The sequence below is a fragment of the Mustela nivalis genome (genome assembly GCF_964662115.1).
Source record: "Mustela nivalis genome assembly, chromosome: 7".
NCBI lineage: Eukaryota > Metazoa > Chordata > Mammalia > Carnivora > Mustelidae > Mustela > Mustela nivalis.
The window spans coordinates 95429244-95447153 of record NC_139026.1 but is presented as its reverse complement, the minus strand read 5'-3'; the positions used below and the strand labels follow the sequence as shown (position 1 = coordinate 95447153).

General features: G+C 40.5%; 1 protein-coding gene across 5 annotated transcripts in view; it reads right to left on the bottom strand.

Moving 5' to 3' along the window:
• Positions 1-17910, bottom strand: part of LOC309869965 (RNA-binding motif, single-stranded-interacting protein 2) — an 82831-nt gene that overhangs the window by 52315 nt on the left and 12606 nt on the right. Inside the window, exons 1-4 of one of the 5 annotated variants that reach the window (XM_082741834.1) lie at positions 9971-9999; positions 9628-9800; positions 9463-9527; positions 8482-8568 (exon numbers count right to left, since the gene is read on the bottom strand). In XM_082741834.1, coding sequence (XP_082597960.1) covers positions 8482-8547 — 66 coding nt within the window. In that variant the 5' untranslated portion in view covers positions 8548-8568; positions 9463-9527; positions 9628-9800; positions 9971-9999. The other 4 variants (XM_082741832.1, XM_082741833.1, XM_082741831.1 and 1 more) reach the window with 4 other exon arrangements.

Below are 17910 nucleotides of genomic sequence, written 5' to 3'. Positions count from 1 at the left end.
CACCCAGGCGCCCCTACTCCAGACATTTCATATAAATGGAAGCCTAAAATATGTGGGCTTCGTGAGGGGCATCTTTGACCTAGCATAATGTTTCTCAAGGTTCATCCATTTTGTAGAATGTATCAGTATTCTATTCCATCTTATTGATGAATAAAATTCCAAAACTTCCATTATATGGGTACATACATTTTATTTATCCATTCATCAGTTGGTGGGTATCTGGGATGTTTCCACTTATTTGCTATTATTCTACCATAATGTTGCTATAAACAGAGGTGCACAGGTTTTTGTGTGGGCATGTTTTAATTCCTCTTAGGTATATACCTAGGACCATTTTTAAACTTTTTTAAAAATTTTAATTTTTTATTTATTTGAGAGAAAGAGAGCAAGAGGAGGAAGAGGAGCAGGGGGGACAAGCAGACTCCCCACTGAGTCAGGAGCCCGAGGCAGGGCTGGATCCCAAAAGCCCCCTCCCAGACCATGACTTGAGCTGAAGTCAGAAGCCAAAACCCTAGCCCACTGAGCCACCTAGGCTCCCTGACTGGTTTAACCTTTTAAGAACAGCCGAACTGTTTTCCAAAGCAGTCGCACCATTTTACATTCCCACAGTGTATGAAGAGTTCAATTACTCCATGTTATTACCTGTCTTTTTGATCATAGGCAACCTAGTGGGTGTGAAGTGGTATCTCACTGTGGTTTTTTGATTTGCATTTCCTTGATGGCTAATGATGCTGAGCACCTTTTTCATGGATATTTGTAGATCTTCTTAGAAGAAATACTTGCTCATATCTTTTGCCCATTTCTTAATTGGGTTCTGCTCTCCATCTTATCGTTCTTAAAAGATCAGTCTTTATATACCATGTATACTTCATTACTTTCTTACAATCATCAACCCACTACAACCTCACTTCTGCTCCCCACTCTGAAATTGCTTGTCAGAAGTGCCAACCACCTCTGCAATGACAAAAACCAATGGGTACTGGGGTGCCTGGGTGGCTCAGTCAGTTGAGCGTCTGACTCTTGATTTCGGCCCAGGTCATGGGATCAAGCCCCAAATGGGCCTTGTGTTCAGCAGGGAGTCTGTTGGAGATTGTTTCCTTCTTCTCCCTCTGCCCCTACCCACCCCCACTCTCTCTCTCATAAATAAATCTTATAAAAAATAAAATTAAGGGTGCCTGAGTGGCTCAGTGGTTTAAGCCTCTGCCTTCGGCTCAGGTCATGATCTCAGGATCCTGGGATGGAGTCCCACATCCGGCTCTGCTCAGCAGGGAGCCTGCTTCCCTCTCTTTCTGCCTGCCTCTCTGCCTACTTGTGATCTCTCTCTCCGTCAAATAAATAAAATCTTTTTTTTTAAAAGATTTTATTTATTCATTTGACAGAGAGAGAGATCACAAGCAGGTGGAGAGGCAGGCAGAGAGAAAGAGGAGGAAGCAGGCTCCCTGCTGAGCAGAGAGCCCGATGCGGGGCTCTATCGCAGGACCCTGGGATCATGACCTGGGCTGAAGGCAGAGGCTTCAACCCACTGAGCCACCCAGGCACCCCCAAATAAATAAAATCTAAAAAAAAAAAAATTAAGAAAAAAAAAAAATCAATGGCTACTCTTCAGTCCTCATCTTCCAGGATAAAACTCTATGGTTTGTACATCCACATTATAATTCCATCTGACCTCTTAATCTATACTTTATGTCATCCTGTTTCTTTTCTTTTTTTTTTTTTGCAGTTAAAAAAAAAACTCATAGTTTATTTGAGGAAAGTGAGAAAAGTACAATGACTGCATAGCATTTGGAGATAAATTTAACTATCAATTAAGAAAATTTACCTTGGCTGTTCATGTTATATCATATATAAAAGGACAGCTATCCGAAGTAAAACTGGTATAAGGATTTTATAGTTTTCCCTTATCCTGAAATCCAGTATTATAACCTATCCCTGGAGGAACATTAACATATCTCAAAATTCTGTGATTTTGCATAAAGATGAATACTTTTCAGAGGAGTATTCAAAAATGAGTTATGAGCATATTCTGTAGAATTTTTGATATGTTACTTATTCAGAACGTGCAAGTGTCACAAAAACAAAGAATAGCAATATACATCTTATGGTTCATTTAGCTTGCATGCTACTTTCCTTCCTTATAAATTTACCAAAAGAAGAGATGGTTCACCCAGAAGTCACTGCTGCATCACCAAGAAAGTAGGATCAAACAGTCCCATGCAACAGTCCATTTACAAAAGTTCAATTTAAGTCAGGTATTCTGAAGCTGGCGTGGACTCTTCCACAGATCCCATATTACTCATGCTGGTTACTTCTTCAGTCTACTTTTTACTGGATTCATTCCCATCAGTATACATCACTGAAGAGATCCAGAGCTGAAAGATTTAAATTGTGTGGAGCTTCTAATTTGCTTTTCTGTAACTGCTCTGCTGCTTTGAGGGTTGAACCTTGAGAAACAGGAGCATGGCCTTCCCCTTGTGTTCCCCTCCATTCCCCCGAGGCCCCACATCCTGAGCACGGTCCCTGACCACTGACTCTCCTCATTAGACTGACCCTCCCGGGCTGCCCGGCAACCGTCGCCCACAGCCCCGGCCTGCCATGTCCGCGGGCCCACATGTCATCCTGTTTCTTGTCTGTATCCTTCTTACAGCATATTTTCTTATAGAATTAGAAATGTAAACCAGTAATCCAAGGGTATATCCAGAAAATTGCCGGTAAAAACAACTGCATAAAGCAGAGTGAAGGTAACGGAATCAAGGGCGGGGTTGGGGTGGGGGAGGTTGGGGGAGGTGCGGAAGATAAGGAAAGTCTGGATAGGAGCACTTGGGTGGCTCAGTTGGTTAAGTCTGACTCTCAATCTCAACTCAGGTCTTGATCTCAGGGTGGTGAGGTCAAGACCTCCAACAGGCTCCACACTGGGCATGGAGCCTACTTTAAAAAAATTGAAAATAAAAATTAAGGGGTACCTACGTGGCTCAGTCAGTTAAACACCTATCTGCCTTTGTCTCAGGTCATGATCCCAGAGTCCTCGGATTGGGCCCCGTATCACATTCAGCTCCCAGCTCAGTGGGGAACTTGCTTCTCCCTCTCCCTCTGCCTGCCACTCACCTGCTTGTTCTCTATCTCACTCTCTCTCTCTCTCTCTGTGTGAAATAAATAAAATCTTTTAAAAAATAAAAATAGGGCGCCTGGGTGGCTCAGTGGGTTAAGCCGCTGCCTTCGGCTCAGGTCATGATCTCAGGGTCCTGGGATCGAGTCCCACATCGGGCTCTCTGCTCAGCAGGGAGCCGGCTTCCTTCTCTCACTCTCTATCTGCCTGCCTCTCTGCCTACTTGTGATCTCTGTCTGTCAAATAAATAAAATCTTTAAAAAATAAATAAATAAATAAATATTTTTCAAATTAAAAAAAAAAAAAGGCTGGATAAATAGTGGGTATGGGTTAGGATTTTGGCTTTGTTTAGCAGGTAATATATAGCCATTAAAGATTTTTATACAAGAAATGCTCAGTACTAGACTTACTGCTGGGATGCTGGAAGACTGTCATGGCAGCAAATATAAAGTTACTGGGTAGAGGTGGGAGGAGGAGTTACTAGTTGGCTCAGTCAGTTAAGGGACCAACTCCTGCTTTGGGCTCACATCATGATCTCAGGATGCAGAGATCCAGCCCCAAGGCAGGCTCCCTGCAAAGCACAGCTAGGCTTGTCCCTCTCCCTCTGCTTCTGCCCCTGCTCTTGTGTGTTTGCTCCTCACTCACTCTCATAAATAAACAAAAAGTCTTTTAAAAAAATCCTTTAAAGTTATCTGGGGGTCAGGGGCAAGGCCAGGAGAACCAGGAGGCAAGGAGATCATGTGGGATACTTATTACAGTAGTAAAAATAATCAGTAATGAGTGCATAAATTAGTTTGGTAGGGCTCAAAAGGTAAAAGGAAGGATCAAAGGAAAGACGCTACCACTAAACTTTAACCAACTGAGTCAACTTTATTATGGACAACAAAATAGCTGCCCCCAGTCAAGAGATGTTAAACCTAAAAGTCCTTAGTCCTCAGTTTTAATAAAGTTTGATTTGATGGAAACTAGCTGAAAGTGTAGTAGACAGAAAAAATCATCCTTCCCTGTTATAAGCATAAAAGCTTATAGCATTGCTTCCCACTTTCTTCTCTCCTAAGTAAATACTAAAAACTTTCAGGTAACTCCTGCTTCTCAGAGTGAAGATCTGACAGGGCCCACCAGTTAGTTCCACTCCCATCCATCACTGCTTCCAACCCCCTCCCCGTACTGCTCTTCAGTCTGTTAAGATCAAGAGGAAATAGAAATTTATGCAAAGTAGGTTAGGCAAGGCAAATTATCCCAAGTTAAACACAATCTCTTTTTTTTTTTTTTTTTTTTTTCCACAGGAAATAGTTGTTGATGCTCTGAGGAGTTAAATTATAATAACACATGCCAGGAAGATGATGTCAGGGAAGGCGTGGTTAGGCCCTTTACAAGTCTGAGATTCCTTCAGTTCCAAACATTTCCTCTTTCAATTTCACCTACACTCAAGTCTCTCTACCAAGGCAACCCTTTCAAACACTGAAATGTTGAGACCCTAGAACTCTGATTCTTTTACTTTTCAATTTTTAAAAAATGAACCAAAGAGTAATTGAAGCCCATTTAAACAGATGTTTTTAAAACATGCACTACATTGTGTTTCAGAATCAGTCTTTGAAATCCATATTCCCCCTTTCTGTGACTATTTTTAATTCCAAGAAAAGAATAGATATTCAACACTACATCTTGAGAAAGAATGTGCCTTTATTAGGAATTATATATTCGTTGGTTGTATTCCTGCATTTACCACAATGAAAAACAGTAAGAAAACTATGTCATGGACTCCTCAGGTAACAACTTCCCTGACAAGTGAAGTATACAAATATGCTTCCGAATAAAACAATCCTACTTTTTAAAGTCAAGTAAATAAAATTAACACTTTCAAAAAAGTCACAACAGTGGTATGCAAATAGTTCTTCTGAGCTCTCTGGCAATTATTTCTACTCCACAAACTAGAAGTAATGACTACAATAAATTATGATATAAAAATCCTCCTTCAAGAAAGCAGATCTTGGGCGCCTGGGTGGCTCAGTGGGTATAAAGCCTCTGCCTTGGGCTCAGGTGGTGATCCCAGGGTCCTGGGATCAAACCCCATGTTGGTCTCTCTGCTGGGCAGGGAGTCTGCTTCCTCCTCTCTCTGCCTGTCTCTCTGCCTACTTGTGATCTCCGTCAAATAAATAAATAAAATTAAAAAAAGAAAAAGAAAACAGATCTACAAATCTATTATACCTAGATTTTTGTAATACATAATGACAGTTAAAGCAGATATTGAGAATTTGTATTTTTTAAAAGTTTAAATTTTGATTGTTCTTTCAGTGTTTTAAACATTTTGGACAGGTCAAAGAACTTCATCGCATAGACTTGATCTACTTGAGAAACTTTCTCTACTTGAGAAACTTAATATAAATGACAAGCCAACATCAACGTTAAAACTTAACCTTGTCATAGAAAAGTCTGGTAGGATATGTACACCAAATTGCTACCAGTTATTTTCCATGAGGGTAGGATTTAAGAAAGGAACTTTAGGACAAGAAAGGAAGACTTAACTTTTTATTTTATATACACCTTTATACTTACTTTTTTTAAGTGAGCATGTCTTAAATTTTTACTAAAAACAAAAGTTACTTTAAAATGTAACCTTGGTTGGGGCATCTGGGTGGCTCAGTGGGTTAAGTCTCTGCTGTCAGCTCAGGTCATGATCTCAGGGTCCTGGGATCCAGTCCTACATCAAGCTCTCTGCTCAGCAGGCAGTCTGCTTCCCCCTGTCTCTCTCTACCTGCCTCTCTGCCTACCTGTGATCTCTGCCTGTCAAGTAAATGAATGAAATCTTTTTTAAAAAATGTAAGCTTGGGGGTGCCTGGGTGGCACAGCTGGTTAGCAGCTGACTCTTAGTTTTGACTCAGGTCTTGATCTCAGGATAATGGGATCAAGCCCTGCAATGGGCTCCACACTCAGGGCAGAGTCTGCTTGAGACTCTTTCTCCCTCTCGCTCTGTTCCTCTGCCCTCTACAAACGTGCACACCTGCACGCTTGCCTCTCTCTCAAGTATAAAATCTTTTAAAGGAGTGTGAAAAAGTAATCTTGAATGTAGAAATTTACAAATTGCATGAACAAATCCATCTAAACACTCTTCCTTTTTTTTTTTTTTAAAGATTTTATTTATTTATTTGAGAGAGAGACAGTGAGTGAGAACATGAGCGAGGAGAAGGTCAGAGAGAGAAGCAGACTCCCCGTGGAGCTGGGAGCCCGATGCAGGACTCGATCCCAGGACTCCAGGATCATGACCTGAGCCAAGGGCAGTCGTCCAACCAACTGAGCCACCCAGGCGTCCCTAAACACTCTTCCTAAAAGAGAAACAAACACATTAAGTACTATATGTCAACACAAACACAGAGCAATGTCGTAATGCTTTAAATATACCCAATATTCACCAACCTATATGTACATACACGAGTCATATACACAGCCACAAAGTGATGTTGTCGTAACACTGACCTATAAAAACCCACACGATTCTCGATTGCTTCTCAAACCTTACAAGTTATCAGAAGAGATATGAGATCTGAATCCTAGTCCACAATTATACCTCTTTATCCCCTACGGTATCCCAGATTTAGAAGCTGGTTAAATGCTTCCTACACTACAAGATGGAAAGGGAGTAAAGACAGGTAAGAGAAGATTTTAGATAGCACTGAATACGTGAAGCCCTTAAGAGGAAAAAAACCTAACTTTTAGAATTTATTTTTAGTTTATTTTAATGGGTCTGGGTAACCTGAGAGACTTGGGAGGAAAAAAACTGGGGAAAGTTTCATATAGTACTATATAAATTTTGAAAAGAATAAAAACAAATGAAATATCCAGTCACTTAGTGCCTGGGTGTTTCAGTTGGTTAAATGTCTGCCTTCGGCTTGGGTCATGATCTCAGGGTCCTAGAAAGGAGCCCCACGTCAAGCACCCTATCGAGCACCAATCCCTCTCCCTCAGTGACCACCCCACACTCGTGGGCTCCTTATCTAAAATAAAATCTTAAAAATATATTCTTCTATCAAAATTATATATTCATATATGTATGTGTATTATTGATAACTAACAATCATATATGGACCCATATTTCTTAAGGATATAAACAGAATGAATACCATTACAAATTGCTACCAAGTCTTTTGGGTCTAAATATTTATCCACGGGCGCCTGGGTGGCTCCATGGGTTGAGCCGCTGCCTTCGGCTCAGGTCATGATCTCAGGGTCCTGGGATTGAGTCCCGTATCGGGCTCTCTGCTCAGCAGGGAGCCTGCTTCCCTCTCTCTCTCTCTCTCTCTCTCTGCCTGCCTCTCCATCTACTTGTGATTTCTTTCTGTCAAATAAATAAATAAAATTAAAAATAAATAAATAAAATAAAAAGTGATCAGACACTTGGTTTAAATTACCTATAACAATATCTTTAGATATATGAGAAAGCACCAGGAATCCTTCCCAAACCCTCCAATGCTCCATCAGATGGGTAAAAGATCCCTACACATCCATGGCATCTTTTTTCTTCAAAGAACAGCTACAGAACAGAAGAGAGGACAAAGGGTCTTTCTCCTACACCATGAAGTTCTTCCTAATCACCACTATGTGCCCTGAAATGCCAAGAAACTGCCAAGGACGTTCTCTGTTGAATGTGGGCATGACTGTCCACCTCTTGTTAAACTGCCCATGCTTCCAAGCATACCACAATTCTCTGGCATCTGCAGGTTAATCACAAAGACTCTGAGGATCCCTGCTGGGCCTGGCCATCACCAGAGGTCCAAGCACCAGCTCAGCAGCAGAACCCAAAGAATCAGTGACTGTTGCCTTAATTCCAAGGTATATTCTCTCATAGAACTCCTTCCCTTGGGGCTGGGTGGGACAGGGTCTCTACCTAGTCTAGAGGAGTATATACCCAGTTCTTGATGAAGCTGTCGTGATTTCACAGACTATATATTTCAGGTACCTGATAATGCTGGTGAAGTGGGTAGAAAGGAAGGGGTGGGGAGTGTAGAAACAGCTCATCAAAAAGATAAAAATAACCTTGGAGGGAGTGAGCAGGAGACCAGGGTTTGAGATGACATATTATCCCAGTGGAGACTGGCTATATCAGCAGGAAGTCAAACTAACTTCATTTCACAAAGATACAAACTTACAAGCTTGATTTGTTTTTAATACCCCTGCCTTCTCCAGCCTCACAGGCAGGGACTATAAACTGCTGGAACTTCAAAACCAGGTGAGAAAAGATGTCGAAAGAAGTGGTGGAAAGGGAGAGGCACTGAGTGGAGAGAGGAATTCCTATCCCCTCTAACTAGGAATGTTAAAGCCAAGGGCACTCCCGGATCCCCAGGAAAGGAAGTCGCTGGATTCCAAAAAGCACTTTTCCCTACCTTCTTGTTGTTCTTGTTATAGCCAAAAGTCGAAATCCCAGGCCTGGAAGTCACTGATAGCAGCATTTTCTCTTTAATATAAGGGAGCTGAGAGAGAGAAGAGGGAGAGGGAAAGGGAGGGGGAAGAGAGGGGGAAAGAGAAAATGAGAGGGAAAAGGGAGGGGGAGGAGAAAGGGGGAGAAAAGGAGCAAGAGGGAGAGGGATGGGGGGGGCGGGTAGAGAATGAGCTAGGGCTGCTTGTTTACGTCACTGAGAGAAGTTAACCAAGAGTCTGAATGAGGCACTTCCACTGGGTCCTAATGCCCCAGATGTTATTTTATTTTCACAGTCTTGGTAGTTAAAGCAAAAAGAAAAGTTCTTAGGTCTACCTGTTTCAACTCCATCCCTTTTCCAGTAAGAACAGGTTCTGATTCCCTCCTAAAAGACACTGAGGATTTTTTTTTCCTTTTTTTTTTTTTTTTTTTTTGCCTTAGAGCTATAAGATTTAGAAGCTTGATTTTTAAAGGGACCACTGGGACGCACTGCCCCAGAGAACACGTGAGGACAACTATACTAAGAACAAATATGTGAGATGAGCTCAGGACATTTCCCACACTATATACTTAGAGTGATCTTCATGCAGGAAGAAAGAACAAACAGAAGAGCAGGCCAAAGAGCAGAGACAGAGTATGGGAAGTAACTAGTTTCAGATCCTTGGATAGTTTTATTCCTCATTCCTCTTGGGTCATGCTGTTGGGCTCAGCCTCTCACTCCTTTTCAGATTCCCCCAGGCATGATTTCATACTTGAGAAGGAATTACCAACCTGGACTATGTCATGAAATTTGGTGTCTGGTGGTTTCTTTTCTTTCCCCTCAGCTTTACCAGATAAAACTGCCTACCTAGCAGTTTCTTCAACAACTCGAAACTATCTTGTTTGACTCTTTATCCCACCATTTTCTGTCATCAAGGTGCATGAAGCTCAAACAATTAAGATTACTCACCAAACGTGGAATTTATGCCCAAACTGAAGTTCGGAGCTGGAATGTTTGCTTCAAGTGTCTCTGAGCTGTAGGAAAAAAATTACTTTTAAAAGCACATGCTTCACAGAGAAGAAAATACAAAGTTCTTAGGGAAGAAGAATCTAACACAGTTGAGACAACACTCACCTCAAACAGTTTCAAAGTGATGGCTTGTAAAAGTAGCTTTAATAAGAAACTTGTAGGAAACCAAAAATTCAAGAATGATACCCAGTAATTCCTACCAATCCAAATGGAACAGGGATGTAAAATCAAAGTCTTCAAATCCCTTCTTCAGGTCACCTTGTGCCATCATAGATGTTCTGTCAAAACACAAATTAACCTTGTCTACAGGGTTGTTGCCCCAACAAACCTTAAGCCCAAACCCTCCCTTAAATGAAGCTCCCTTCTCCCTTCTAGTTTTCAGGCCACCTTTTTGCTAGGATAATGCTACAGACAGGACTAACTATCAGCAGAGTAAATACTCGCATACCACACACAGCCCCCAATCTCTAACTTTCATTTCCAACAGGACAGGAAGTGCCTGCTCAGCTCAAGGGACACAGGAAGGGTGGGAACAGCCTCAATGTGGGAACTATAACAGAGACTGGAAGAACAGTGGCCAAATGCAATAAATAAATTACTAAAGGCATCTCTCAGTGCTACTGTATTTTTTTAAAGTCCCTTTTCTGCCCTCAGAGATTCTCATTCATTATATGCCAAAATATCCTTGCCAGTTAGGCCCTTGGTTGATTTCTTCTCCCTTAGCTTAACAATGTGGTACAAAAATCTTGATCAGTAACACCTGATTTAAAATGGAATTTATAAAGCCAGTCAACCTATTTTAATTTTTTAAAAAATTCTAACATTCTCAATGTGTTTTGTTCTCCTCCTTTACTCCTTAATGCTCAATATTTTAGAATTTAAAATAGGGTCCCCTGGGTGACATAGTCAGTCAAGCACCTGACTCTTGGTTTTGGCTCAGGTCATGATATCAGGGTCATGGCCCAACCCCCCCACCTCCAACTTGGGTTCTAAGTATGGAGTCTGCTTGAGATTCTCTCTCCCTCTGCCTCTGATGCTCTCTAACTCTCAAATAAAATAAATAAATCTTTAAAAAAATAAAATCTAAAATAGTTAAAACCATGAGTCTTAGAGAGACACAGCCCATGAATTCAAATGCTGACACCATCATTATTACTTATGTGACTTTACATCAAGGTTCTTAACATCCCTAAATCACTCATTTGCAAAATGGAGATAATACCTACTTCATTAGTCTTTGGAATCAAATCTAAGTTCTAGTTCAGTTCTGTCACAAACTAGTGACACAGAAAATCACCTCACATATCTGAATGTTTTCTCACCTATAAGACAGGATAAATAAAGAGTATCTCTTTCCTAAAACTGTAGTGAAAGGGGACAATACATATAAAGCCGTGAGAAAAGGGCGCCTGGGTGGCTCAGTAGGGTTAAAGCCTCTGCCTTCGGCTCCCGTCATGATCCCAGGGTCCTGGGATAGAGCCCCACGTCGGGCTCTCTGATGGGTGGCAAGCCTGCTTCTCCCCCCACCTCGCCCACCTGCCTCTCTGCCTACTTGTGATCTCTGTCAAATAAATACATAAAATCTTAAAAAAAAAAAAAAAAAAAAAAAAAAAAAAAAAGAGCCCTGAGGAAAGTCTTTGGCACTTGGTGAACACTCAATAGATATTAGCTCCATTATGACTAATTACTCTACTATCTCCCAGTGTGTATACTTTGTGGGTACTGTATAATCCAGATTGGATGATGTGAAGTGAATATTTCAAAAAACTAGTATCTTAGTTACATTCAAAAGATACTAGGACTAGGCAGGCTAAACTCTAATGGGAAATACTGGATAAGAAGTTTCAGGAATCAGGGAGCCTGGGTGGCTCAGTGGGTTAAGTCTCTGCCTTTGGCTCAGGTCATGATCTCAGGGTCTTGGGATTGAGCCCTCCATCTGGCTCTCTGCTCAGCAGGGAACCTGCTTCCCCCTCTCTTTGCCTGCCTCTCTGCCTACATGTGATTTCTCTCTCTGTCAAATAAATAAAATACTAAAAAAAAAAAAAAAAAAAAAATCCACAAACAAACAAAAAAGAAGTTTCAGGAATCATCCATCCAATTTTTTTTCTTTCTCTATATTGTATAAGCTAACAATCTGATCATTCAAAAATTCCTAACTTTGATCTGGAAATTGGTAGAACATCTCTTATCCCTACCAAAAAAAGAAACAAAATAATACAGCATCAAACCTTACTAGATATGACACCTAGCTCCCATTTCTCTAGAGTCTTATTACTCTAAGAAATAGAAATAGATCCAGAAAAAAGAAAAGGGAAAAAAAAAGCATTTTCAACCATTCTAAGATTTAATACCATTTCTCTTCTCTAAAAGTAGACAGTATCAGGAGAATGGAAGATGGTGGCAGAGTAAGAAGACCCAAGCCTCACTCAACCCACAAATGTAACTAGATAATTATCAAATCATCCAAAGTACCCCAGAAATTGTCCTGAAGACTGGCAGAATAAGTTTTACAACTAAAGGTAGAAAAGAGGCCATATCGAAGAAGCTCTCCCAAAAAAGGGGGGGGATAAAAATGGCACTCACATATATTTAGTATTCATAAAAATTTTCAAAAATAGAAGCTAAATCCAAATGAATTTCATGCTCATATGATCTGGGAAAATATTGGTATTACAATAAATTTGAGGATATTGATTTAATTGACATTTTCAGGGGACGGCTGGATGACTCAGTGGGATAAGCATCTGCCTTTAGCTCAGGTCATGATCCCTGAGTCCTGGAATCAAGTTCCGCACCAGGCTCCTTGCTCAGCAGGAAGTCTGCTTCTCCCTCTGCTTGTGTTCTCTCTTTCTCTGGCAAATACATAAATAAAATCTTTAAAAAAAAAGTTTTCAGGGATACCTGACTGGTTCAGTCTGTGGAGCATGACTCTTGATACTGGTGTTACAAGTTTGAGCCCCATGTTGGGTACAGAGATTACTAAAAAATAAAAAAAAAATACAATCTTGGGACACCTGGGTGGCTCAGTGGGTTAAAGCCTCTGCTTTCAGCTCGGGTCATGATCCCAGGGTCCTGGGATCAAGTCCCGCATCGGGCTCTCTGCTCAGCAGGGAGCCTGCTTCCCCTCTCTCTCTGCCTACTTGTGATCTCTGTCAAATAAATAAAATAAACATTTAAGACTTTTACTGAAAGGAAGGGAAGGGAAAGGAAGAGGAGTGGGGGAACCTGGCTGGCTCAGTCAATAGAGCATGCAATTTTTGAGCTGGGGGGGTTGTAAGTTTAAGCTCCACACCGGGTATAGAGACTACTTAAAAATAAAATCTTTAAAATATATAAAAATAAAGTAAAGTAGACAATCTATCAAATAGAAGGAAGATAAAGAAGAATCCAATTAAATAAATTCTATTTTTTAAAATAAATAAATAAATAAATAAATTCTATTTTATGTGAGCTAATACAAAACCCTAGGTTTTTATAGTCTGTCTTCTCAGGGCCACAGAAGTAAAAATGACGTAGGTTTATGAACTGACGCTAAAGGCTAATTATGTCAAATGGCACTAACAAGACTGTAAACTACATCCTTTACTCTGGTAAGTATTTTTTAAAAGAAGGTTATGGAATTTTGTGGAAGTGATAGAGAATGCAATAATAGAGTTCCATGGTTAGACTCAGGAGACAAAGGAGAGGAGGAAGAATCCTATTCCTTCAGTGTGTTTCACACCCATACCCACCTGCTTTGCCAATTATATGGCCCACATTTTTCAAGATCTACTCAATGCCTCTCCAATTCTTGATTCTCATGGGCCCAGCACTCAAAAGTTATTCTGAGGGGAAAAAGTAAAATGGGAGTTATTAGAGATTTGTCTTGGAAAGAGACATTTGCACCTCTGATTCAATATAGCCTCATTTTTTTATTTCTCCAGAAAAACAAACTTTGAAATAAGTGTCTCAAGTAAAGGATCTAGGGCTAGATCCAATGTGATTCGTATACTGAAAGATGTTTGCATGCAACTATCAAGCCCTCCACATCAGGGTAGAGAACTCAGAAGAACCTATCATCTGCAGATGTGCTAGGCCCTGTGAAAGATATTCACCTGGAGCCAGGGTGATGGAGAACATGCATATGAAAGTAGGGAGACAGGGACAGTTTGCTAGAAAAACTCTGAGTTTGGTTCAGAAACCTGAACAAGGTATATTAGGGCCAAGGATCCTTTTCCCCCTGTTGCTGTTAGTAGTCTCCTGTGGATTATCTTTCCTCCCCTTGATTAACTTATGTGCTCAGAGACTAGAAAATGGAAAGATACCAAAAAGTTTAATTTATTTCATGGTAAAAGATGAGATAATACCTCAGGAAGAAGTAAAACAAAGAGTTATTTAACACATCACCTTCCTTTTTATTTACTTTTAAGATTTTATTTATTTATTTGATAGAGAGAGACACAGTGAGAGAGGGGAACACAAGCAGAGTGGGAGAGGAGGAAGCAGGGTTCTGGCCGAGCCGGAAGCCCAATGTGAGGCTTGAGGCTCGATCCCAGGACCTTAGGACCATGACCCCAAGGCAGACGCTTAATGACTAAACCCCAAGCACCCCAACACAACAGCTGTCTTAAGAAGGAAAACTTAAGGGGCACCTGGGTGGCTCAGTAGGTTAAGCCTCTGCCTTCGGCTCAGGTCATGATCTCAGGGTCCTGGGATCAAGCCCCACATTGGGTGCTTCCTCCTCTCTCTCTGCTTGCCTCTTTGCCTACTTGTGATCTCTCTCTGTCAATTAAATAAATTAATTAATTATTAAAAAAAAGAAGGAAAACTTAAGGAGCTGAATCAAACAACAAAGAAAAGTTTACCTCCACCCCCTTCTGACAGAGGATGGAATGACAAAATTGCCTTTAAACTAGAAATTGGGGAAGTCTGGCTTCTTAACTCCGTGAGTCAGTCCACTGGAAAACAGGGAAAAAGACAACTTTGAAGAATTATTTACCTCAGATTCAATATCAGTGCTTATAGTACATTCTCCTCTCCTACAGCAACAGGTAGTTTTGGCCAAAAATTACTATAGGGAATATCCTACCAAATTTTCAAGTACACTTTTCCTTTGCCAGACACTAAATAAATACAGGAGTCAAATCATCTAGAATCACTGGGCCAGAAAATTAGCATAATATAGAAAAAATAGACTAGAGTGGATTCTATGTATACCCAGAATGAACTACATTGATTACATGGTAATATTATATCCTCTAAATGTATATTTCCTTTGCACCTGACACATTAATCTTACTTGGCCTCAGCTATCCTTAAAATAAATAACTCAGATGATCCCCACAACTGAATTCAACAATTAGGCTGAACAAATGAAATGGTTGTTTCTTTAGGTCAAATACGAATGTCTTCAAACAGATCAATATTGGCAATTTCATATAGTTAAATCTAACACTGCAAAAAGTGTGAAACTGTGAGGATGATACAGATTCAGAATACTAATTAACTGCATAGTTCCTTTCCTTTCTCCTCTCTCAATTTCAGAGGAAAAAAAAAACAACTTAGAAGGGTGCCAGAGCAGCGCAGTTGAGAGTCTGACTCTTGATTTCAGCTTAGGTCATGATCTCGGGATCCTGAGATTGAGCACCCAAACAGGCTCCATGCTCATCATGGAGTCTGCTTGCCCTCTCCCTCTGCTGCTCCCCCCTGCTCTCTTTCCTCCCTCTCAAATAAATAAAATCTTAAAAAAAAAACAAACCCAAAAAACTAAAGAGGTAAACTCACTTGCAAAGATCATGGCAGTCCAACAATGGCATAATTGACACCAGAATCCACACTTTCTGTTTCTCAATTCAAATTCCTTTCTAGGAACACCTGGGTGGCTCAGTGGGTTAAGCCCCTGCCTTCGGCTCGGGTCGTGATCTCAAGGTCCTGGAATCGAGCCCTGCATCAGGCTTTCTGCTTGGCAGGGAGCCTGCTTCCCCCTCTCTCTCTGCCTGCCTCTCTGCCTACTTGTGATCTGTTAAATAAGTAAAAATATTTAAAAAAAAAAATTCCTTTCTATACCGGGGCTCCTGGGTAGCTCAGTAGGTTAAAGCCTCTGCCTTCAGCTCAGGTCATGATCCTGGGGTCCTGGGATCCAGCCCCGCATTGGGCTCTCTGCTCGGTGGGGAGCCTGCTTCCCCCTGCCTCTCTACTTGTGATCTCTCTCTCAAATAAATAAATAAAATCTTTAAAAACAACAACAACAAATTCCTTTCCATACCAATCTGACTTGTCTATAAAATTAAAAATTCTGATGGGGGACCCTGGAGGGCTCAGTCTGTGGAGCATGAGACTCTTGATCTCAGGGTCATGAATTCATGCACCCACTTGGGTATAGTGCCTACTTAAAAAAAATTATTTTTAATTAAAAAATAAAAATAAAAATTCTGATGAAGAATTTAAATAATAAATTTTGGGAGGGCACCTGGGTGGCTCAGTTGGTTAAGTGCGGGCCTTCAGCTCAGGTCATGATCCCCTGGGTCCTAGGATGGAGTCCCACACTGGGCTCCCTGCACAGGAGTGAACCTGCTTCTCCTTCTGCCTATTGCTCCCCTGCTTGTACTCTCCCTCTCTCTCTCTGACAAATAAATAAAATCTTAAAAAAAAAAAAAAAAAACCACACACAACAACAACAACTAAAAAAAAACCCAGAGATCTATTTTGGGGTCAAAAGTAAAAAAGGAATAATCCTATGGTTCCAGAAGTGAAAGTTCAACTATTCTCCTCAAACCAGCTCTTTATGTCAAGTAGCAGTGATGAACAATACTTTGGCCTATTATTAAATTGCATAATGAACAATATTTCTAGGACTACACTTATAATGGAAACAGCAAGATTTGTAGAAAACTACAGCTGTTGGATAGATATAGGAAAAGATGCTCAATATCACTAATCATTAGGAAAATGCAAATCAAAATCACACTGACATATCACTTTATACCTGTCAGAATGGCTAAAATAAAAAACTCAAGGAATAAGTGTTGATGAGGATGTGAAGAAATAGGAACCCTCGTGCAGTTGGTGGTAATGCAAACTGGTACAGCCTCTGTGAAAGAGTATGGATGTTACTCAAAAAGTTAAAAAAATAGGGGCGCCTGGGTGGCTCAGTGGGTTAAAGCCTCTGCCTTCAGCTCAGGTCATGATCCCAGGGTCCTGGGATCGAGTCCCCATTGGGTTCTCTGCTCTGCAGGGAGCCTGCTTCCTCCTCCCTCTCTGCCTGCCTCTCTGCCTACTTGTGATCTCTGTCAAATAAATAAATAAAATATTAAAAAAAAAAAGTAAAAAATTAGAACTACCCTACAATCTACTGATTGCACTACTGGGTATTTACCCCCAAAATACAAAACACCAATTCAAAGAGATGCATGCACCCCTATGTTTACAGCAGCATTATTCACAATAGTCAAATTATGGGAGAAGCCCTAAGTATCCATAGACTGATGAACGGATAAAGAGAAGATGTGGTGTATGCATATACAATGGAATATTATTCAGCCATAAGAAGAATGAAATTTTGCCATCTGCAATGACATGGAGAGAGCTAGTGAGTATAATGTTAAGTGAAATAATGGGGCCCCTGGGTGGCTCAGTTGGTTAAACAACTGCATGCGGCACATATCACAATCCTGGAGTCCCAGAATCAAGTCCAGAATCAAATCAGGCTCCCTGCTCAGCAGGGAATCAGCTTTTGCCCCTGACCTACCCCCTCTCATGTTCTCTCTCTCAAATAAATAAAATCCTTTTTTAAAATGTTAAAGGAAGCTTTGCGCAGTGGCAGAATCGTAGCCAATGAGGTTTATCCGAGGCGCGATTATTGCTAATTGAAAATGTTAAAGGAAATAAATCAGTCAGAGAAAGACAAATACTATATGATTTCATTAATATGTCGAACTGAAGAAACAAAGGAGCAAAGGAAAAAAAAAAAAAGAAAAGAAAAGAGAGAGAGAAACACATACAAACCAAAATCAGACTCCCTAAGCTATAGAAAACAAACCGATAGCCATCAACCGATAACCCACCAGAGGGGAGGTGGAAGGAGGGTTGGAGAGAAACAGGTGCTGTGGATTAAAGAATATACATATGATGAGCACTGAGTAATGTGTAAGAATTGTATAGTCACTATATTATACACCTGAAACTAATATAACACTGTATTTTTTTTTTATAACACTGTATGCTAACTACACTGGAATTAAAATACAAAGCTTAATAATTTTTTAAAAACCTACAGTTGCTGGGAAGTACTGCTAATTAAGTGTTTGATATTCTATTTAAGGTCTGATTTACTATATATTTGGAAAGTAATTTGCTTGAATTCTGCTTTCCTTCTGGGGATAACTTGTATCATATCCTGAAATTCAGATG